Source organism: Cloeon dipterum, chromosome 1 (genome assembly GCF_949628265.1).
Source record: "Cloeon dipterum chromosome 1, ieCloDipt1.1, whole genome shotgun sequence".
Lineage (NCBI taxonomy): Eukaryota > Metazoa > Arthropoda > Insecta > Ephemeroptera > Baetidae > Cloeon > Cloeon dipterum.
Window position 1 is genome coordinate 21,241,901 of NC_088786.1, and position 22,029 is coordinate 21,263,929.

At 41.4% G+C, this 22,029-nt stretch overlaps 2 protein-coding genes and 1 long non-coding RNA gene across 18 annotated transcripts in view; 2 read left to right on the plus strand and 1 right to left on the minus strand.

Annotated features, from left to right (window-relative positions):
• Positions 1 to 4,312, plus strand: part of LOC135948149 (uncharacterized) — a 33,887-nt gene extending 29,575 nt beyond the window's left edge. For 3 of the 10 annotated variants that reach the window (XR_010575774.1, XR_010575769.1, XR_010575777.1), the window contains exons 4-11: positions 134 to 1,866; positions 1,931 to 2,152; positions 2,260 to 2,533; positions 2,641 to 2,914; positions 3,022 to 3,295; positions 3,403 to 3,676; positions 3,784 to 4,057; positions 4,165 to 4,312. This is a non-coding gene — a long non-coding RNA (uncharacterized LOC135948149). Of the gene's footprint in view, positions 1 to 117; positions 1,876 to 1,930; positions 2,153 to 2,259; positions 2,534 to 2,640; positions 2,915 to 3,021; positions 3,296 to 3,402; positions 3,677 to 3,783; positions 4,058 to 4,164 lie in introns of all 10 variants that reach the window. The other 7 variants (XR_010575772.1, XR_010575771.1, XR_010575775.1 and 4 more) reach the window with 7 other exon arrangements.
• A 1,215-nt stretch (positions 4,313 to 5,527) lies between these two features.
• Positions 5,528 to 12,583, plus strand: Madm (MLF1-adaptor molecule). Of its 7 annotated transcripts, XM_065497294.1 has the most exons (6): positions 5,597 to 5,678; positions 6,219 to 6,314; positions 6,429 to 6,647; positions 7,015 to 7,380; positions 8,883 to 9,347; positions 11,308 to 12,583. In XM_065497294.1, exons 3-6 carry the CDS (start codon positions 6,441 to 6,443, stop codon positions 11,728 to 11,730), a joined length of 1,461 nt encoding a protein of 486 aa, XP_065353366.1. In that variant the 5' UTR covers positions 5,597 to 5,678; positions 6,219 to 6,314; positions 6,429 to 6,440; the 3' UTR covers positions 11,731 to 12,583. The 7 variants fall into 7 exon arrangements, with proteins under 7 accessions (XP_065353362.1, XP_065353367.1, XP_065353363.1 ...); XM_065497290.1 differs by lacking the exon at positions 6,219 to 6,314 and having other exon boundaries at positions 5,528 to 5,678; positions 6,426 to 6,647; XM_065497295.1 differs by lacking the exon at positions 6,219 to 6,314 and having other exon boundaries at positions 5,551 to 5,678.
• On the minus strand, positions 12,575 to 21,903 carry Mnn1 (menin 1). Its single transcript, XM_065497288.1, has 6 exons — positions 21,259 to 21,903; positions 20,331 to 20,486; positions 20,030 to 20,266; positions 18,852 to 19,059; positions 18,553 to 18,796; positions 12,575 to 17,862 (listed from the first exon to the last, which is right to left on the minus strand). The coding sequence occupies exons 1-6, from the start codon at positions 21,668 to 21,670 to the stop codon at positions 17,374 to 17,376; spliced, it is 1,746 nt and encodes a 581-aa protein (XP_065353360.1). The 5' UTR covers positions 21,671 to 21,903; the 3' UTR covers positions 12,575 to 17,373.
• Positions 21,904 to 22,029: the final 126 nt, after the last annotated feature.

Sequence of the window (22,029 nt, forward strand, 5' to 3'; positions counted from 1 at the left end):
ATCAATTCGACAATGAAAATTATGGTGTTTGTTGAACGTTGCGCAATTTTACCGGGACCAGGACGGACCTATTTTATGAATCTGCTTCGCTGTCTCGCGATTTTTATTTGATTTCAGATTATTTTTGTCGCAGTTGGATAAGAGCTGATGCCCAGGCAAGCAAAGATTGATCTTCGCAACGTGCGGGAGCTGTCCTCATGCAGTCCCCGGCCGGGGGGTTTGCCAAGTGCAGCCCGTCGGCCACAGCAGCACGGCTATGCCTGCGACATTCTGTCCGCAGACGGGGCTTGGGCCCCTGGAAAATTGTCGCCAGTGTCAGGCTGGCCATTAGGCCGCCCGGTCGGTGACAATTTCCAGCCCATCCCGTCTCCTGCGACCATTGAACTTCTGCATTCTGACTGTCCTGAACGATCCCCTACATTATTAGGAGTTGTGGCATCGTTTTGGATGGTGGAATGTAGAGGTAGATGGTTACAGGGGGCATATGCCGTTTGCTCTGTGCCGTGTCACTCGGGGCGCGACATGATGGAAATGCAGCCCAATCATGCAATATGAACTGGAGGCCATCGCTTAACCTGGATAATTGGGGAAATTTTGTTCGACTGGAGTGAACCTTCCGCCAAAAGGAGATTGTATGTGAGTGTGCTTGGATCGTTTCAACGTGGGACCAGAGGAATTTCCCCATTCCTTCTGCAAACTTCCTTTACAACCGTGTCGCATACCGGAGTCTCGCAACTTCGGTGCCAAAGAGTGACCGGCATAAAATCAGCTCGACCTTAATTTCCATACTGACTGTGATGTTTTAAACACAGTCGGTTGGAAAAGAATGGTGAACGTTTACAATCACCATTCAACCAAGTTTTTTCTCCCTTTCATTTAGACTTTAATTGAAAGGGTTTTCTTGGTTATGAAATTACCAATTACTTATGGTAGTTTCTGACACCAATTTTTCCCTTAATATTTCCCATTCTAAGGGTTTTTATTGGTTGTAAAAGAGATATGAAATTACATAATTATTGTAAAATTTTACCAAAGTGGAAACCAATTTTTTGTCCCTGTTGTAGGGTTTTAATGGTTGTAATATTTGGATTAAGAAAATGTGATAATGTATCAGAACTAAACCAATTTTTCTCCCTAGCTCTAAAATTCTAGGGGTTTTCTTTGGTTTTCAAATCTTCTGACCTTGACATCTGCAAAATCTGTATCTGGTTTTATGCTCTCGTCTAGAATTCCAGATAAAATCGAGCTTCACTCCATCGCAATGTGTTCCTGACAGTTATAGTTATGTGCAATTATACCGAAAAGTGTTTGCTGTGTACTTGATTATAATTTATTGTTCATTATATTTGGAAAAAATTGATTAAAAAATGTATTTATAAATTGACTTGCTGGTCGTCAGCTTTTAATTAACAACTTTTTCGCAATAAAAGTTTCCCCCCCCCCTCCCGACGTCTTCCCGCGCTACCTTGATTCCGATCATCCAGAACGTCTAGATTTGGCAAGTAGAACAACCAATTTTGAATTGTAGTGATCTGGATGGATATAAATATTAAAGTAGAGTCAAATCCGTGCCTTTTAGAATTTTAATAATTATTCCCTAGTCATTTACATTTAATAGTATACATTTTAGAATATTTTAGATCCTTTATTAAATTGCCCCAGCCATCCAGATTAGTTTTAACGTAAATTATTGGCACTAAAGAAAAGAAAATTAAATATAGATTTACGCTTGATTATTTTGTATATTTCCTTGAGCTTGCCGCCTACCTAGGCTAAGAGGAGAGACCACCCGGCCGCTGCACCTTCTACTTGGCATGGGAACGCTGATCCGAGAGCCAGACCGAGCGAGATCCCTTTCTCATCTAGGTACGGCTGGTAATTTGGCAAAGTAGTTGAGCGCACTTGTACGAATCTTCTCTTCTGTCTCTAGGAGATGCCGACGTTAGTTCTCACCGGGGACGAGCCCTTCTACTGTATGGCCAGGGTTAGGCTACGCTAGAGGTCCGCAGAGACCGAAGGAGAACTGACGTGAGGATGGAACACCACTGCGTTGAGCCTTAGCGAGAGTGCTCGGAACGGCTAACTATACACCGATGCAGCCTACTTCTTCTGTCGGGAAAGAGAAGCAAAATAATGGGAGCCCTGAGCACAGGTGGGACTTCTTATTCAGGAGATTCATTCTCTGACCGACACTCTAAATGAACAGTCGAAACGACATGTTCCTCGCCTCCGCTCATCTCCGATAAATGTCTGTTACAGGAGCGAGTGCCCTAGCAGCGATGAACTGGAGTCTTGACCACGACGAGAAGAAGAAAACACCACACTACAAGAAAGCAGTACACTCACATATACACAATTCCTGTCAGATTGAAACGAAATAAACGAAAAAGAGACCGGAGGAGAACTGACGTGAGGATGGAACACCACTGCGTTGAGCCTTAGCGAGAGTGCTCGGAACGGCTAACTATACACCGATGCAGCCTACTTCTTCTGTCGGGAAAGAGAAGCAAAATAATGGGAGCCCTGAGCACAGGTGGGACTTCTTATTCAGGAGATTCATTCTCTGACCGACACTCTAAATGAACAGTCGAAACGACATGTTCCTCGCCTCCGCTCATCTCCGATAAATGTCTGTTACAGGAGCGAGTGCCCTAGCAGCGATGAACCGGAGTCTTGACCACGACGAGAAGAAGAAAACACCACACTACAAGAAAGCAGTACACTCACATATACACAATTCCTGTCAGATTGAAACGAAATAAACGAAAAAGAGACCGGAGGAGAACTGACGTGAGGATGGAACACCACTGCGTTGAGCCTTAGCGAGAGTGCTCGGAACGGCTAACTATACACCGATGCAGCCTACTTCTTCTGTCGGGAAAGAGAAGCAAAATAATGGGAGCCCTGAGCACAGGTGGGACTTCTTATTCAGGAGATTCATTCTCTGACCGACACTCTAAATGAACAGTCGAAACGACATGTTCCTCGCCTCCGCTCATCTCCGATAAATGTCTGTTACAGGAGCGAGTGCCCTAGCAGCGATGAACCGGAGTCTTGACCACGACGAGAAGAAGAAAACACCACACTACAAGAAAGCAGTACACTCACATATACACAATTCCTGTCAGATTGAAACGAAATAAACGAAAAAGAGACCGGAGGAGAACTGACGTGAGGATGGAACACCACTGCGTTGAGCCTTAGCGAGAGTGCTCGGAACGGCTAACTATACACCGATGCAGCCTACTTCTTCTGTCGGGAAAGAGAAGCAAAATAATGGGAGCCCTGAGCACAGGTGGGACTTCTTATTCAGGAGATTCATTCTCTGACCGACACTCTAAATGAACAGTCGAAACGACATGTTCCTCGCCTCCGCTCATCTCCGATAAATGTCTGTTACAGGAGCGAGTGCCCTAGCAGCGATGAACCGGAGTCTTGACCACGACGAGAAGAAGAAAACACCACACTACAAGAAAGCAGTACACCCACATATACACAATTCCTGTCAGATTGAAACGAAATAAACGAAAAAGAGACCGGAGGAGAACTGACGTGAGGATGGAACACCACTGCGTTGAGCCTTAGCGAGAGTGCTCGGGACGGCTAACTATACACCGATGCAGCCTACTTCTTCTGTCGGGAAAGAGAAGCAAAATAATGGGAGCCCTGAGCACAGGTGGGACTTCTTATTCAGGAGATTCATTCTCTGACCGACACTCTAAATGAACAGTCAAAACGACATGTTCCTCGCCTCCGCTCATCTCCGATAAATGTCTGTTACAGGAGCGAGTGCCCTAGCAGCGATGAACCGGAGTCTTGACCACGACGAGAAGAAGAAAACACCACACTACAAGAAAGCAGTACACCCACATATACACAATTCCTGTCAGATTGAAACGAAATAAACGAAAAAGAGACCGGAGGAGAACTGACGTGAGGATGGAACACCACTGCGTTGAGCCTTAGCGAGAGTGCTCGGGACGGCTAACTATACACCGATGCAGCCTACTTCTTCTGTCGGGAAAGAGAAGCAAAATAATGGGAGCCCTGAGCACAGGTGGGACTTCTTATTCAGGAGATTCATTCTCTGACCGACACTCTAAATGAACAGTTGAAACGACATGTTCCTCGCCTCCGCTCATCTCTGATAAATGTCTGTTACAGCAGCGAGTGCCCTAGCAGCGATGAACCGGAGTCTTGACCACTACGAGAAGAAGAAAACACCACACTACAAGAAAGCAGTACACCCACATATACACAATTCCTGTCAGATTGAAACGAAATAAAGTTGCCTGATTGCTTCTACAGCGGAGGTGTGCTGTTTGTGTCCAGGCCCTTTTGGCTGACTACCTTTTTATCTCCCCAGAAATCGACGATCTTGCCCATTGGAGGCCAACGAATAGTGATGACGACTCTATACTCTATACCTAATTAGTTATTGAAATGAGAATACTACAGAATTGCCTCCCCTCCGCGTCTCTTTTCCAGCGAGCGGCGCGACCAGCACGAGAGGGCGGACAGCAGACTCGTGCATTATGCTTAAAATTTTCCCTCCTACAACTTAACTTTAAAAAAATCGTAATTTGCTAGGAAAATTTAACTTCTAGTATATTTGTATGCAATGACTGCAGAAAATTTTAACTTCTTGAAATGCTAGAGCAGACTGATGAATAAAAGTACAAAATCATTTGAGCACGTGCAATAATTAATTGAGAGAAAGAGAAGGGTTTTAAAAAAAGGCTTACTTGCTTGTTTTGTTATATAGGAGCGACCTATATATGCTAGTGCCAGACGAATCTACACGGGTTAAATCAAATAATGGGATATTGGGACCAATCAGCGATCTCCAAATTTAACATGTAAAATCCCATAAGCAGCCGCATGCAGTCACTTTAATATCGTTTTTCACGTTAATGGGACAGCAACGTCATTTATACGTACCATTTTTACTTGTCACGGTGCAGTAATTGATGCGAGATTGACTCAAAATCAGCTGCGAAAAATCAAAACAAGGCTGTCTCAATGCTGAATAATTAAATAGAATTTAAACTGCCAAATAAATCGCCATTCTTGCGATTCTTGCTATAATATGAGGTCTCAGCCAGCCGGTAAATTTTTTGTTACGTGTGTAACCCCGGTGAAAAAGTGATCAAAAATAAAAAAGTGTCTTGCGGCCCTTTGGGCCGTTAAGGCGTTAAGCACTAAGAAATTTCACGTTTAAATATTGTTAACAGCGCCCAGCGCCAGCCGCCGCTTTAAATCATGACAGTGGCTTATTATCGCTGTGGAGTGTGGCGCTTATGAATTTTTTTAATCTCGCGCCAATTGGCCACCATGTTATATATTATATGTATAGCTAGTAGTTGCTAGACACCACAGGAGGTTGAGCCACTGCATAGCCACAGTATTAAAAGGAGCTACAAGTTAAATTTATTTTTTAGCTATCTAGGCCTCTTACAGTCTTTTATTACACTTTTTCAAACAATTATCTAAATAAAAATTATTCAATTTATTTCCTTCTAACTTTCTGCTCGTTTAAAGGTTGAAAAAACTGACGTGACATAGTATATTTCTTAACTCCTTAGCAAACTCCGATTTTGGTGCCGACTTTCAGATCGCCAGCTGATCTCTATGTTTTACACCGAGAAAACACCCAGTCCGGTTGTTGTCCAACTCTGGTAATTGACAGTTTGTCCTCAACCAAGGTATCTGCGTCGATGTAAACTAACAATCGCATGATGTTAGTTAGCAAGACGCATGCTGAGACAACTTTTTTAGATTTGTCGAATGGGTGCGGCCTTGGGCCCAGGGACAGTTGTTGGGTGGCTCGAGATTTATTGTCAAATTGGTCGTCTGTTCGGGGAGCCTTGTATTTTCCTTCTTTCCGAATAGTTCCATCCCGAAGCTCGTTTCAACACCCGAATTGCCCAACGGCCTGGATTCCGAAACGGAAGGCAGCACCCGCGGCAACTTCTTAATTAACTCTCATCTCGGCACCGCACTGCCCTTACTTTCCCAAGGTCCCGCCTCGAAATATGAATCATCCTCTCTGTCAATTACTATTCATGCCCTCCGTCAGTCTCTCTGCGCGCTTCCTTTCACAGTCAGGGAGCGTGTTTGTTGGCTCCACGCACGGTCGCCCCATTTTTGCCCGTCACCGCATCTAGTCTGGATATTTTTTCACTTATCACCCTTGAAATTTGATCATTGTGCCGCAGAAGTCTATCCTCGCGCACCGCTTGAGGATATTGCGTTACCTCAATTATGAATTACTACAAAGAGAACGTCCAACGCGAGTGCGAGTCGCAGAGAAGGTCAAAATGATCAACTCGATACATATACATTTTTTTTCATTAATCATGACAACGACCAGATTTTTTTCGTCTCCCACTTTGCTTGATTGGCTTTTGATTGTGTGTTCTCAGCAGGTGGATTGAGCAATGCCATCAGGCGGCCCGGCTGGGACGAGTCGGAATCAACAAAAGCAGAGCATGAGAGAAAGTGGCGAGGACTCGGAGGACGAGAGCGAAATTTTAGAGGAGTCACCTTGCGGACGATGGCTGAAACGGAGAGAGGAAGTGGACCAGAGGGACGTGCCGGGCATAGACTGTGCCTTTCTGGCCATGGACACGGAGGAAGGAGTCGAGGTTTGCACCAAATAATTTAAATTTAAGTTTTAAAAAAAGAAGAAGACAGCTTAAGAGAAATTTAATAAATTGCTGCAGAGGAGACAAAAACGGTCATTTCGTACAGGGTGTTAACGAGCCACGCTCGCCCCTTGGAAAATATTCTTCGGTCAGTCCGTGTGCAGATTTGCCGGAAGACTGGTGGGTATTTTAATATAGTCAGAATTGCCGACAAGGCATGGGATTATCCAAAATCGCTCTAATTGATTCTCCTTGCACAGTTTTTAAATTTCATTTCCTGACTGGGAAACTTCCACTTCCAACTTTTCACACTCAAGTTTCTCGTGATTTGTAGAAATTAAAAATAATCCTTTTCTCGAAATTCCAGGTGGTGTGGAACGAGGTGCAGTTCTCGGAGCGGAAAAACTTCAAGATGCAAGAGGACAGCATCCACATGGTGTTTGAGAGCCTGACCCAGCTGGAACACGTGAACATTGTCAAATTCCACCGCTACTGGACGGACACGCACAACGACAAGCCGCGGGTCATTTTCATCACCGAGTACATGAGCAGTGGCTCGCTGAAGCATTTCCTCAAGCGGACAAAGCGCAACCTCAAGAAACTGCCCTTCCAGTCGTGGAAACGGTGGTGCTCGCAAATCCTATCGGCGCTTAGTTATTTGCACGCGTGTACGCCGCCCATTGTGCACGGCAACCTCACCTGCGACACTATTTTCATCCAGCACAATGGACTGGTTGGTTGAGTTTTAAAATTGTTTCTTAGATCTCAATTTTACTTGAATTAGCCTAGTTTTTTTTCTAGTGGGTGCAATTTATTGATATCAAAGTCGTGGCTCAGAGATGGCGCCGCCTGGCACTTCTATATTTACGAGTTGCATGCGAACTTGCCATTACGTCAGTTTTACTGTCCTTGTAATTGGGATGAAATGGAGTTAAAATTATAGCTGTTCAAAGTTAATTTTCTTGATGCTGAGTTATGTCGTGTGTTCGTGAGCTCTTTTAATCTTCAAAGAGCAAGCTTCGCAATTTTTATTGTGCTTAAATGTATGACGGCTATATATTCTAAAAGAAAAATACGACTTATCCTTACGAATCGGGACACTTAGATTTATTAAATTTCACCACAACATGGATAATTTGAAATTTTCGCCTGAATTCACCTGTTGTGTAGTGTTTGAAACCGTCAATAGATGGCGCCACTGGTCAGTTACGATTTTAAGTCGCTTCTGATGTGATTTCAGACTCAAATCTGCATCTAGTAAGATTTATTTTGATTTGAGTACAGCAAAAATAGTCCAGCTAATCGCCGTAGAAATGTCAGCAAGGATTTTTTGTTATTGTTCATTGGTTTTTCCTTGCATGCTCTAGGGAAATCGCGTGCAACACAATTACGGCAAGTGGGAAAGTTGAATTTTTCTTGAGATGTTTACACAGACCCAGGCTATCCTGAAAAATATTCCCTGCTGCTTAGTTTTTGGTTAAATCAAGTCAGGTTTTACATTAATTTAGTGTTAAAGTGGGAAGTGCAGCGATATGTTACTACCTGGTTTCCACCGTTCTTTACCAGTTGGTTTTTGCCCATTTTTTGGGCAAGAATGGCGAGATATTTTTAGTTCTTCTACCCTAAAATCCGAAAGAAGCACAAAATATGCTCCTTTGTATGTTTATAAAGGAAAAATACTATTTCTGCCCTTACAATTTTTTTTAATGATTGCAACTATTTCGTTCAAGATAATTATATAAATTGGTAGAAAACCCAGTAATCTGCATAAAAAATATTGCGGGGATTCTGTAACCCTGTTTAAAGGACAAGGATGAAAAAAACAATACTTTATTCATTTGAAGTTGAAATTCTGAAAATGAGAGTGCCGTTGGAATTTTTGTAATCGTCCTATGCTTTGTCCGTGAAGGGCTGAGTAAAGAGAGCGGCCATATTGAGACGCTCCCTGATTTTGTTCCTTGCTAATTATTAATTAGAACAGCAGGGAAAATAAACTAAAATTTCAACAAGCAGCCCTAGAATCATTAAAAATTGACCAACTTGAGCAGGGATCACGTCAAAAAACTGCCGCTCTCTTTAACCAGAGCTTGACCGCGGAGGACGATTCAAAAAATAAAACGGCTCTCTGATTTATAGAAATTTTAGCTTGATATATTTTTATCATTTTGACACACATTTTTCCTTTGAATTTTCTATACATGACGTATATCATTGATTTAAAATTATTATTTCCAGGTAAAAATTGGTTCTGTGGCGCCGGACGCCATCAACCACCATGTGAAAACTTGCCAGGGCATGGCGCGGAACGCGCACTACCTCGCTCCCGAGTATGGCACAAACGCGCCCATAACGCCGGCCGCGGACATTTACGCGTTCGGCATGTGCGCCCTTGAGATGGCCGTGCTGGAAATAGCAGGCGAGCAGTCGGGCCCCATCACGCCCGACCAGATCGAGCGTGCCATCGATAGTCTGGAGGGCGAGTTGCAGAAGGACCTCATCAGACAGTGTCTGCATGCAGAGCCGGCCAAGCGACCTACCGCCCGCCAACTTCTGCTCCACCCCCTGCTCTTCGATGTGCACCCGCTCAAGTTGCTCGCGGCCCACTCGGTTGCCAAACACTCGGACGGCCTCCCCGAAGGCCACGAACGTCCTCCTACGTCAGTTTTTGCTGTGTGCAACGGTCGCAAAATCCTTTATCAGGTAAATTTGCGGAATTTGTTGGCTTTAAACATTCTGGTCTGTGGGATACATTTTGAGGTGGCGGATGACTGTTCAGGCTGAGCTGAAATTTAGCCTGGTGGCGGCTGACAAATTTATTAAGTGAAAATTGAAAAGTGGAGACAAGTTTTTTCACCGGCACTTTTCGATTTTTTTTTTAACTTTTGATCGTGGCTGGCACAGCTTACAAGGAAAATCATAGGATTCGACGTTTTAGATTTTGGTGATTTTATTGAAATCGTGTAGTACGCAACGAGTTCTGAGATTTCAACAGGGGAAATTTGTAATTCGACAGAGTTTGAAAATTTTGAGGCTCCGAAGGTTAAAAAATTATGAGGAATCATTCAAAATCGAATTATTAAACCAGTCTCTCAATCCTGATGATATTGTATAGGTAGACTTTACTTGACAAGACAAATCATGGGTCAGTTTTAAAATTCGCGAAAAAGTTTATAATCTCTAGATATTTGTCGAGAAATTCACTGTGGCTGGCTGAGACCTCTTTTTTTAATTTGTTGCTCGATTTTTAGGGTGCCCTTAAAAGTTTTTTATGGATTTATATGGCATCGTAATTCATGCGTAGCAGCAGTGTTTACTTTCTTCAAACGTCATGAGGCCACACGTGACCTTTCGATTGTTGCGTATTTTTTTTATTATGCACTTACAGCAGTTTGTTCTTTAATGGCGACATCAGATAAGAAATAATTAATGCGTACGCCAGAAATAGTATCCAAGTTAGAGGCTGCTTTGAGTAAACAGCGTCTACATTTATTTTAATTTGTTGACATGTTGAGGAAAATGTTCAAGGGTTGTTTCAAGGTTAAAATTACAACTTCCAGTGACAACAACATCACCACAAACCTAGCTAGCCAATTTAAAAATACATGGTTTGGTGATCTCCAGTTGTGATCAATCATTGCGGGGGTTTCAAACTATTCTGGCTTTATTTAGTACATTTTACATAGCTGGTTCTAACATTTTTTCAATAGAATGTAGAAATTTGAAGCTGTAAAGGGGGTTGAGTTAGCTAGCACAAATGTCAGCCTTGATTTTTTATCAAGCAAGTGCCTTTTAAAACCGATATTGGGACTGATTCTAATTTTAAAAATTGCGGAGCACAAAATTGTTTGATTGCTTGGTAATTTACTCAAAGGCTAAATAAAACAATTTTAAGGCTGTGCTGACAGATGTTCTTACCAGACCTTAATTTTATAGGGGAAATTTTTCCTGGTCTTGCGTTCTTATTAATTTATCAAAATATTTTAAGATTATTTTTTATTTATATTACTTAAGAAATTTAATTAAATATTGTGTGTTAATAATGTTGAAATAAATTAACTTGAATCTCTGCCAAACAGGAATTTGGTAGAAAGCGCTCAAAATGACAAATATTTCTTATTCTGGAATTTGAAAGAATATAAATTTATTTTATTTTCGCTCTAGCGTAAAATAGCTGTGCCCTTTTTTAAAGTGTGATAAAAGGTTTGAATGCTTTCCCTGTATTAATTTTTTACTCTACGTGAAGGCGTTTTCACATTTCTTCTGATTAATTAAGTAGTCTTGTTTTCATTGTTTGAAAGGTGAGACTTTATTTTTTCTCAACACTTTTCGGCTCTAATTGACACCCTAATCAAAGAAATTGAGAATTTTTAAATTATAAAAAAAATGAAGAAAAATATTCCTTATTTTTAAAAAATGACTACAGAAATAAATTTTTCTAGAAACATGAAAAAGAATGCGTTACCCTGATTTTTATTATCATCGCTCAGACAATTTAGCGTCAGACTTAGTGCCGTAAATCCTGCCATAAAAGCGACAAACCAATTTCCTGCCATAAAAAAATCGAGCACTTATGTTGAAGTGTCGTTTTGCTTTCTTCGCTCGTCCCATCGCAACAAAAGAAAAACCAGAGCCCTAATTTTGCGACGAATGATAATTTCAGGAGCTGGAGCACACGGAACGGCTAGGCAAGTACCTCGAGGACGTGAAGTACGGGATCTACCCACTGACGGCGTACGCGCCGCCACGGACGCGGGCGACGTCGCCCGAGGTGACCGCTGAGTCGGTCAAGTCGCTGAGCCCGGAGCCGGTGGACGTGGAAACGCGGCGAGTCGTCACGATGATGTGCTCAGTGAAACGCCGCGACGAGGCTGTGATGTCGAACGACCTGCAGGTGACCCTGCTGCTGCGCATGGACGACAAGATGAACCGGCAGTTGACGTGTCCCGTGGTATCTGGTGACTCTGCGAGCGCGCTGGCCCAGGAACTGGTGCACTTTGGGTTTGTCAGCGAACTGGACCGCGTGTCTGTGGAGGAGCTGCTGGTCGAGCAGCTGCGCAATCACGTGCACCTTCAAGGCAAATGACCCGACTTGAATTTACGCGTTGAATCAAAAAGCCAAACGACTGACTCTGAGCTCCGGCCCCGCGCCGCCTTCCACAAGGACTCGCAGCAAAGAGAGAGACAGAAAGAAATTGGATATTAGCAATATATCTATTACGGATATGTCTATTTTCAAGATTATAATTTATGTTGCTTACATGTTTTTATGATAAAGAGAAAGTGCTTTGCAAAATAAGTATTTTTTGCACACAGCCTTATTATTTGTACACTTGGTATGATAAATATTATTATATATATGATACAATATATATATAAATATATTCCTCGCGTAAGAAGGAAAAGGTTTTCCTCCCGAATCTTCTCTGATGGCCGCAATTCGCTTGCGTAATTTTATTAACTCGTCACACACACACACCTTCTCTTGTATTGTAAGAAAGGGAATCTTTTTTGTTTTCTTTTGATTACACGAACACACACACACACCGCTATAAAGCTTTTAATTGTGAAAATCGGTACAGACCCGGACGGTAATCAGAAGGCAAGTGGGCACTTTCTCTCTGCGCGCGTCATGGAGAACTGCATTTATTTTGTACCGTCTCGATCCTCAGAAATCTCCCTCACTTGCCAACGCAATGGATTGTCACTCTCTCTGTGGTTCAACTCCGGATGCTACAACACACACGCTACTTGGTGATGAATTCTCAAAAATAAACTGAGCTATGATGCTTACAAAACAAACGAAAACGCATTTTGGTCCACACCTCCATCGACTCTTTTATCGCAAAAACGACGCGTTTTCCATCTTGTGTATCATGCTTCTTTTATTTGCTCTGTATTAGGAACTGTTTCCAATAAAACCAGATACGAAATTTTCATTTTGTTGCTTTAATGGAACAAGACAAGATGAGAGAAACAAAATTAGATTTTGACTCAAAAAAATATCGTGGAAAATCGTAGAAACCTAGAGAAAAAATAACTATGACATAGGTGATCAATAATCTACCTGGTCTACATGATTTCATATCATTTAACTATTTCCAACCTCCGTTTGCTAACTCTGTTGCACAGTTGATTTGTTAATTGCGAGAGGATATGCTACTACTCACAAGGCAACCCTGGCTACGTTCCGCTCTAAAATGCAATTTTTTTGCCTGAAACTTGACTGAACACTTTCAACAAGTTAGAAGAAAATGACCAATATCATTTTTTAACTAGCATCATTTCCGAGTTACAAATTTACAATGGCGGTTTATGGAGATTTTTATTTTGATTCTTTAAAATAAGAATTTTTGTCTAAACATGACGAAATTTTGTATGAGACGAATCGATCAATCTGACAAAATCCTGAATTTTACAAATGGAACCAATTGAGGAGTCCTAAACAAATAAAATATTATTTTCAATATGACAAATATAACAAATTTTTCAGCTTTTAGAATATGTGGTAACATTGGAAAGTAAAAAGTGAACTATCGGTCGATTTGTCTCGTCAAGCGGAATCTATGTACCGAAATCTTCACGATTGATCAAAAATGGTATTTCCGCATTAATTTTCAAAGATTTTCATGGAAAATTTGTCTGTTCTGTAACTTGAAAATAATGCTAGATTGGAAACTTTGGACAGGTGGTTCATGTAAACATCACAATGAGGATAAATTTGCGTGTCAGAGCGGAACGAAGCCAGGGTTTCCCTTGTCAGGATAAGGGTACAAGGGACACTTCACAAGTGACACTATTACACATTATATTCATTAACATTGTTTAAGGGCGCCCGTCAGCGCCTCAGTTTGGCTTTTTTTTAAAAGGAAGAAGAGATTTGCCTGAAACATCTTTTGAGCCTCGGGCCTGCTTTTTTGAGTCATTATGCCAGCAACTTGCATCCCTATTTATTTTTTGCTACCCTTTTGAAAATTAAATTTCTTTTCACTCACATTCAACGAATTAATCTAGAGTAGAGATAATAACAAAGTATTTAAATAGGAATTTTTAAGCGTACAATTAGAGATTTCCTCTTAAGTATATCTTCGCATCCGTGCCACCGTTTCTGCTGATACTCAATGAAGGAAAAACGTGTCCACGAGCTCAAAAGAGACTCAAAAAATTTTGTCCGCTCCACTCGGCTGTAGTGTGTCAACAACGCATTATGATTCAAGTGTCTCCCCAATATCAGGTTCTCGACTCAAGTATGCCAACAAGGATTCAAAAAATATTTCTTTCATCACAATTATTTCAGCAGTTCATTCTTTGCTACAACCTTAAGATTACATTATAGGAATGCTTAAATCTCAAATATTCATCCAGCGGATTTTTCCACACGCACGGTTTGTTTCAAGTTAACCCGAGGCTCTGACAAAAATATATTATATGTTTTATTCAGCAATTTTGCGCCATTTTTGAGTCTTATACGTTGCGGGTGAATAGCCTTGCGCAAGTTACAGTTGCGTTTTTTTTTCATTTTGTATTCGTTAGCACACAAATTTTAGTCCGCAGACTACGGATAACGCGGTTGACAATATCTATTTTTAATTGCGTGTTACGAGACATTGCAAAAAATGTTCGACCAGTAAAATTTTTTGCTAGTATACACGATTGCCATGGACTTCAAATAAAAACTTTTGCAGGCCCTGCCTTTGCGGTGACAAACTGAAAAGGCCAACAAGAAATTGAAACTACACAAAAATTAACAAAATAGCAGGAAAATAACAACAAAAACGTGGAGAACTGCAAATAAAAAAAAACTATAAAAGAGAAAGTTAGCTTCTTACTATAAGATTCGAGATTACGTAAGCTTTTATTAATTAAAAAGTGAGTCCTATGACAAAACGTTGAGTTGCACTAGACAGGAAACATCTCACAAGGAAATTCCATGGATTTGATGTTTTAGTTTTTGGTGAAACAATCAAAATAATTCAATTCATGTAAGCTTTCGCCAAATGAATCATGAAAAAAATTGGTAAAATTTCAATTTGACGATTTACGAGAATTAAAAATTTACCAAAAAAAATGCTAATTCGATTTCAAATACAGCTTTTGCTGTGAAACTAGGATTAGAGACAATATTTGATAAGATTAATCAATATGGTTTTTTCATCGAGAAATTTCAAAAAATTCCCCAGTTACCGAAATAGGTTCACGCGACCTGGAAGTCAGTTTTGTAATATTTGAAAATAATGTTATCTGGAACCAATCGAGTACGTAGCACAGGATTTTAATTTTTGACAGTGCCGATCGATTCCTGGGAGTCAAATTAGGTCATGAAACCAATTAATTGGTCCACAATTCGACACAACGTGCCAAAAATCGGTATTTGGCGTTAAATCTCAACCCAGCAAAAATTGTGCCACACCAATGCCGCCGATCAATCAGAGAAGATTGTTGGATTGGACATAGCGATGGCCAAAGATCGAGACATCAGCGCCACAGTGAGGGCCAGCAGAATCAAGTCACGCGACAAGTTAGTGACCTGTTAGCTTACGCGGACTGTCCATATGGCGCTGCCGTCTGGATCCTCGGCCAGCGTTGCCAATCAGAGAACTAATTGGTCGCCGGCGTTCTCCTGGCACCTTTTGCTAGGCTCAGACCAAAAACCACCAAGGTAACTGTTTATACGTTTCCGGCGAATTTTGGCTTGTCGAATTTTCGACCAAATGATTCACTTAGCTTAATTCGACCCTCATAAATCGATAGGCACTTTAAAAAATGCTACTATTATGAACTTTTTGCAGCAATGTGAAGTTATCCACTCGTCCAGCCAATAGAATCCTTTTAGCCTCTAGCCACTAGAGGGAGCCAAAATATCAGGATATTGCTCGTTCTTATCGATACCCAGATATTGTATTGTTCCAAACAACCCATGAATAAATTAAACAACAACAAAAAGCTAAGATGTTGAATTTAAAACAAAAGCCTGCTATTTGTTTGGAAATTTTTGGAATTGTATATTTTCAATAAACTAAGATCCGAATTTCCAACGCGATACTGTTAATGATCACATTAACTATGATTCCAGAGAGTTTCAAAAACTTTTACTGTCTAGAACTTTCAAATTCAAAAGTTATTTTTTTAAATCCTTGAAATATATTGTAAAAAAAACTGAGATGGGTCTCTCTGAATATCCAACGCGATTCTTTTTATGATGACATTTCCTATGATTCCTGTTAGTTTCAAGAACTTTTATAGTATAGATTTCTAAAATTCGAATTTGGAAATTAATTTTGAAATCTTTAGATTTAAAAAAAAAACTGAGATGGATCCATTTGAATTTCCAACGCGATTCTTTTTAAGATGACCTCAACTATGATTCCGGTGAGTTTCAACAACTTATATTGTCTAAAAATTTTAAAATGAATATCAAGCTATATATTTTGGAAATCTTTGGAATATTATTTTAATAAAAAAAACTGAGATGGGTCCGTCGGAATTCCCCACGTGATTCTCTTTATGATGACATTATCAATGATTGCTGTGAGTTACAAAAACTTTAATCGTCCAGAGTTTTTAAATTGAATATTGAGCTATATTTTAGAAATCTTTGGAATTTTATTTGGATAAATTGGAAATTCAGATGAACCCATAAGTTTTTATTAAAAATTCCAAAGATTTCAAGCTCATATAGCTCAATATTAATTTAAAACACTCCAGACTACAAAAGTTCTTGAAACTAATAGTTAATATGGTCATAAGCAGCATCGCGTTGGAAATTCAGATGGACCCATCTGTTTTTTTAAACAAAATTCTAAAAAATTAAAGTAAAACATATAGCGTGATATTCATTTCAAAATTCTAGACGACAAAAGTTCTTAAAACTCACAGAAATCAATGTAGTTAATGTGGTCCGAAAGAGAATCGCATTTGGAAGTCAAATGGTCCCATTTCAGCTATTAAAAAAATACAATGAATTTCAAAATAAATGGCCAGATTTTGAATTTGAGAATTCTAGAAGATAAAAGTTCTTGACACTAACATGAATCATACACAATGACATCATTAACATCTAATGGCTAGATTTTACACCATAAAAGTTCATGAAACTCACAGGAATTGTAGTTAATGTGATCATTCACAGAATCGCGTTGGAAATTCTGATGGACCCATCTTAGCTTTTTTTTTCAATAAAATTATGATAAATTTATTCACTGGTTGTTGCAGACAACCGATTCTCTGGGCATAGAAAGTATCGTCCAATATCCCAATATGTTGGCTCCCTCTAGTGGCTAAAAGCATTCTACTGGCTGGGACGAGTGGCTAACTTCACACAGCGGAAAAAATATCACGGTTGAACGAAAACCGACATCAAAATTTGAGTTCGATTTTAAATCTAAGCCCGAAACTCGCACAATCCGTCAAATCAAAAACCTTCCCTACTGATATTTCTGAACTGTTTGAACAAAACAAGATTCAAAATCAATGATTTCTCGTTAAACTAAAACATGGAATCCTGAGTTTCCTTTTTGATATCAAATTCGCGGTTTCCAAAGTAAAGTTAAAACCAATCTAGCCACCAAATTTTGGCCAGTAATTAATTAATAAATATGTCACATGACGTCAACTGACTGAAGGATCCTTCCTAGCAAAATCGTGGCAATTTAACAAGGGCAAAAATTTCCAGCACAAGAAAAAAGAAAACTATTTAGGTATCACTTTCCGGCGGCGGCGCGTCAACTCCTTACTCTCTGCTCTTGGCCTTCTTAGCTTTGGGAGTGTCATTCTGCTCGACAGCGGCCACCGGTTCAGCGGCCCTGGTCTTGCGGCCGCCGATCTGCACCTGCGACTGGGCCGTCAGTTGCAGTGAAATAGCGCTTGTGTTGAGCTTCTCGGCCAGCAGCACCTCCTTCAGGCCGGCCATCTTGCGCGAGTGCAGACGCAGGCTGGGCCGCTGCTGCTCCTCGTCCGGCACCGGCGTGGTCGGCAGCGGAGACGCGTTGTCCACGAACGGGTTTCCGACGCCACGCAGCAGGTAGCTTGGGTTCAGCAGCGTCTCGCTGCACGCCTCCGTCAGGGCTGCGATGCTTGGGTGCGTGGCCGTCTGCGCCGCGGCCAGGCCGCTCAGCTGCGCCTCGATCTCGTTATTGTTGTTCAGGTACTTGGAGCGATCAGAGCCCAGATCCTCTTCGGCCAGGCTGATGTCCACCTGGGCCCTTACCGACGCATCAAACTGCGGGAAAAGAGAGCGCTCGGCAAAAGATTCTATAAGGTTGAACGCTAACTTCGGATGAAAAAATAACCAATTGTCCAACATGCTCACGTACCAAAACCCAAAACGGTTGCTAGAGCCGGTTTAGAAACATTTAAAGACCACCTTTAACAAAGTTTCTGAGCACACCAATCGATTCTTGAGGGTTGAATTAGGTATAGTTGTTATTTTTTCCGGTCAAAAAGTGCAGCGCGACGTGCGTAGCACAAGTATAACTTTTTTACCGCCAAAAATATGAACTTATTTGTAAGAAATGCGCATGCGTCAGAGCTGACACCTGAAACACGCCAATCGCCGGCTGCTAGCGGCTGACGTGACGCATCTCTTCGGCCACATCAGCTCTGACGCATGCGCAGTTCTCGCATATAGATTCATATTTTTGGCGGTAAAGAAAGTTCTACTTGTGCAACGCACATCACGCTGCACATTTTGACCGGAAAAAATATCCACTTCACCTAATTCAACCCTCAAGAATCGATTGGTGTGCTCAGAAACTTCGTCAAAGACAGTCTTTAATTTCAGAAAATTGGGTTAGAATTTAAAATTCACTGTAATTTAGAAAAAATGTTTAGACAAAGATGCCTTAAAGTCTCTAGTTTGATAAAACATTTAAATAGCCAGAAATACCTAAATGATTGAAATAGCTTGTACCTTAGAAATGGCATTAACGAGTGGCTTGGCCCAGCCAATGTGCAAAACAGGAGTGGCACTGCCCTCCTCCCAGCGGCAAATTCCGTCGTAGAAGCGGAGCAGCGAGGCGAAGCACTCCGGGTCCTTCAGGATTGAGTGCGCGCTGATGCCCGAGCTTTCCACCTTGATGGCGTATGGAATCAACTCGTTGGCAATCTCAAGGAACTCTTTGTAGATCTCCTCGTCATCACGGTTGTAGTTGTATCTGCGGTAAACAACCGTCAGGTCGATTTTCGAAAAGAAAATTTCGCCAGTCTTACAATTGGATCACGTCTGCTGCGTTAGCCCAACTTTCAAATGCCTCTTTGTACATGTTGTGCCTGTAGTAGTAGCCTCCCTGGTACGTGTATGGGTAGACGTGGTGGTTCTTGTAGTAGCTCCTGGCCGACGTAATCGCTTCTTTGAACAGGGAAGCACAGGAAGCCCGGCCCGGAGTGGGAAACAACTCTTCGAGGTCCCCTAAATTGCCTGTTGAGGCAAGGTTTGGATCGAAATTAAAAAATTACGCTCTTCATTTTAAAAATTAGCTGGGCAAAAAATTACGAAAATAATTAAATAAACAGAAGAAAAATTCGGCTAAAATTTATGTTTAAAGTCTAATTTAATGCAACAGTAAAACGTATTTTTACAAGTGAAAAATACTTTTGACGGTTTTGACTAAGAAATTGATCAAAAGTTTTGAAATCTATTAAACCGACACAAAGGTTTCTTGCGCAAAGCAAGAGATGTAAATCAACGGATGTTTGCCGATATTGACAGTTTTATAAGCCCTTTACACGATTTTAGCAGTTTAAGAAAATTTTAAGAATGTTTAAAATATCAAAATGTTTTAAAATTGCATGATTCGTACTGATTTGATGGTTCCGTAACAATTGAGACCTCTGAAAAAATATAAATAATTTCATCTTAATTTCACAGCCCTAAATGATGAACGCATCATATCCAGAAATAAGATTTCATAGACATCTCTCGATTTTTATAGACTTCATTTATAAAATTTGTCATATTCAGCGTTCCACAATTTTTCAATGCGTGAAAAGGCACCACAGGTTTTAGCGTAAAAAGCAAAACAGTCGGAAAACCCCACCAATTTTGGGTTTTACAGCATGTATCTGAGTTTTTCTGGGATATTCCTAAAAAGCTCATATTTCATGTCAAACCAGACAGAAAGTATGAAAAAATATTCGAACCGTACAACATCCAACATCAATTGTTTAAGATCTAATAGAAGCGCATATACGTTTCGGTAAAAGGCAAAAATGTACGGAAAACCCAGCATTAAGTTTTATTTTTTTCCCGAAAAATAGGCAGGGTTTAGTGAACCGTGGTCGCATTTTTGCCTGACTTGGGTTTTTTTTTGTTTTGAGTGGGTTATGCTCAATTATAGGCAACTTTAATGTACAGTCAATACAGCGTAAATTGAAGTTGTTTGGATTACCGAGTGCCATGGGGTATTTCTTCATGTGGCCCATGTCATAGAGCAGCCAGAGCAGTTCCTGCTGCAGAATGGCGACCTCGATGGCGTCATTCGTGAGATTCAGACTCGGATTGATGGACGACACCAGAGCCACGACCTCCATGTGCCTGGTGCACTTGACAGCGTTTCCCTTCAGGTAGAGCCACCCTGAGCCATCCTCCACCACCAACTGTCCCCGTTTGTCCTCGTTACCCTTGCCTGAGAATTTCGAATGTCGGGCGTCGCAAAAAGGTGTCGGCAGATTTTTGCAATTTTTTGTTACCGTGCCAAGTGACTTCCGCTGTTTGCTGTTTTCCCGGCTCTCCAAAGGTGACCCACGCGTGGTCTTCCGAGAGAGCCAGGTGCACGTCCTTGAAGCCGAGCGCCTGGCATCCTGCCACAACAGCAAATGCGACACCGAAGCAGTCGAGTTTGTTGCCTGAAATTCACGCGATTCGTCAAATGAGTGACGATAACGTGGCACTTTATTCCTTGAGTGATAATTACGTGGAAACTCACACCACAATTTATGCATTTTATTATTGAGGATTTTAAAAAAAAAATTTAATCATAGCATAAGGTAAAGGTTGTTTTCGATTTTCCAGTTCTCAAGCCGTGCCATTATCGTAATTATTAGCTGATGCACTGCACTACCTGTCTGAAACTAACTGCGCAGCAATGCATTTGACAAAATGAATATGTAGTTATAGCGATGCGCGTCAAAAATCAATAGTCCAGTGACGCAAGATTGCGCAATTATATCACTGGGAATACCACGCAAAATCAATCAGTGCAACGCGTAAGCAGAAAACCCTCAGAGCCGGGAGCCGGTCGAGAATAAACTAGAAGTGTGATATATTTTTTTTGTTTTAAAAAAAAGCTAGAATACTTCTAGAATGTTCAAATAGGTTAAATTTGCCAAAATTAAATATATTATATGATATTTTTACCATTGGCAACAATAAAAAAGTCAAATAAATGAGATAGATTATTTTTAAAAGAAATTAATTTTTTAGGGGAAGGGTAAAAAAATATCTGACACTGATTTAATAAACTGTTCTTAAATATTTAAATATTAAAGCCCATTCCAGAATTTATAAAGTTTAAAACTAAAAAATTCTGGAATTTTCTACCCCAAAATTGGAGAACGCACCTCCACCAACTACTAACCATTATTTCGACAAGCAAGGAAAAGCAAACCATCACTCTACCTGTCAGGTAGCTGTAGATACTCTGCAGGTGTGCCCTTTCATTGTAGTGTCTGCGCGTCAGGGAATTCCAGATGACGTCGGACACCTTCTTGATGAGCTCCCTGGACGCAAAGCGCTTTTCGTAAAGTGTCAGGTCTACCGAACCTTTGAGGATGGCGTGGAACTTGGTGTGCAGCGCCTCGGCGATGTGCAGCTCGAGCGGCGGCAGCCGGACAGTGTCCGACGGCGGCAGCTCAACCTCGTCGAACGAGGCCGGACGGCTACACGTCAGCGAGTTCTCGACGGCACCCACGACGATGGACAGCAGCGCCAAGTCTGGCTCCGGCGTCTCTAGCTGCTGTCTGAAGAGTCGCACGATCGAGGCCACGTCGGCCAGGGGAAAGCATTGTTCGACCACTGGCTCAAGTGCCATTGTCCGCACGCCGTATCATCGGACGACAGCACGGCTGGATAATGCTATCGGACGCCGGTTTTCGCACGTTCACGCGCTTTTCAGACGCACGCCGCTCGCATCGACATAGCCTCCAACAAGGGACAACGCCGGACGAGTGCGCTTTTCGCGGCGGACAAGCCTGGGAATTTTTTTCTACGCAGCGCCAGCAGTTGGTTGTTTACATCGCGCAGTAGCCGCTTTTTTCTGCACCTGCCATGTTGGCTGCGCGCAGTGTTGCCAACCCTGCCCTAATATCTTAAATTTAATTCGAACCTAGAGATAACAGAAAACACTTCGCTGTGGCAGCGACCAATCCCAGTATCTTTTCCGATTGTAGC

Bases quoted from the DNA above. Each gene is read 5' to 3' on its own strand.
- Madm (XM_065497290.1), top strand. From the start codon at position 6,441: ATGCCATCAGGCGGCCCGGCTGGGACGAGTCGGAATCAACAAAAGCAG. The intron at 6,648-7,014 runs GTTTGCACCAAA...TCGAAATTCCAG, and splicing joins ACACGGAGGAAGGAGTCGAG to GTGGTGTGGAACGAGGTGCA. The intron at 7,381-8,882 runs GTTGGTTGAGTT...TATTATTTCCAG, and splicing joins TCATCCAGCACAATGGACTG to GTAAAAATTGGTTCTGTGGC.
- Mnn1 (XM_065497288.1), bottom strand. From the start codon at position 21,670: ATGGCACTTGAGCCAGTGGTCGAACAATGCTTTCCCCTGGCCGACGTG. The intron at 20,487-21,258 runs GTAGAGTGATGG...CGTGAATTTCAG, and splicing joins TATCTACAGCTACCTGACAG to GCAACAAACTCGACTGCTTC. The intron at 18,797-18,851 runs GTAAGACTGGCG...TGTTTACCGCAG, and splicing joins GCAGCAGACGTGATCCAATT to ATACAACTACAACCGTGATG.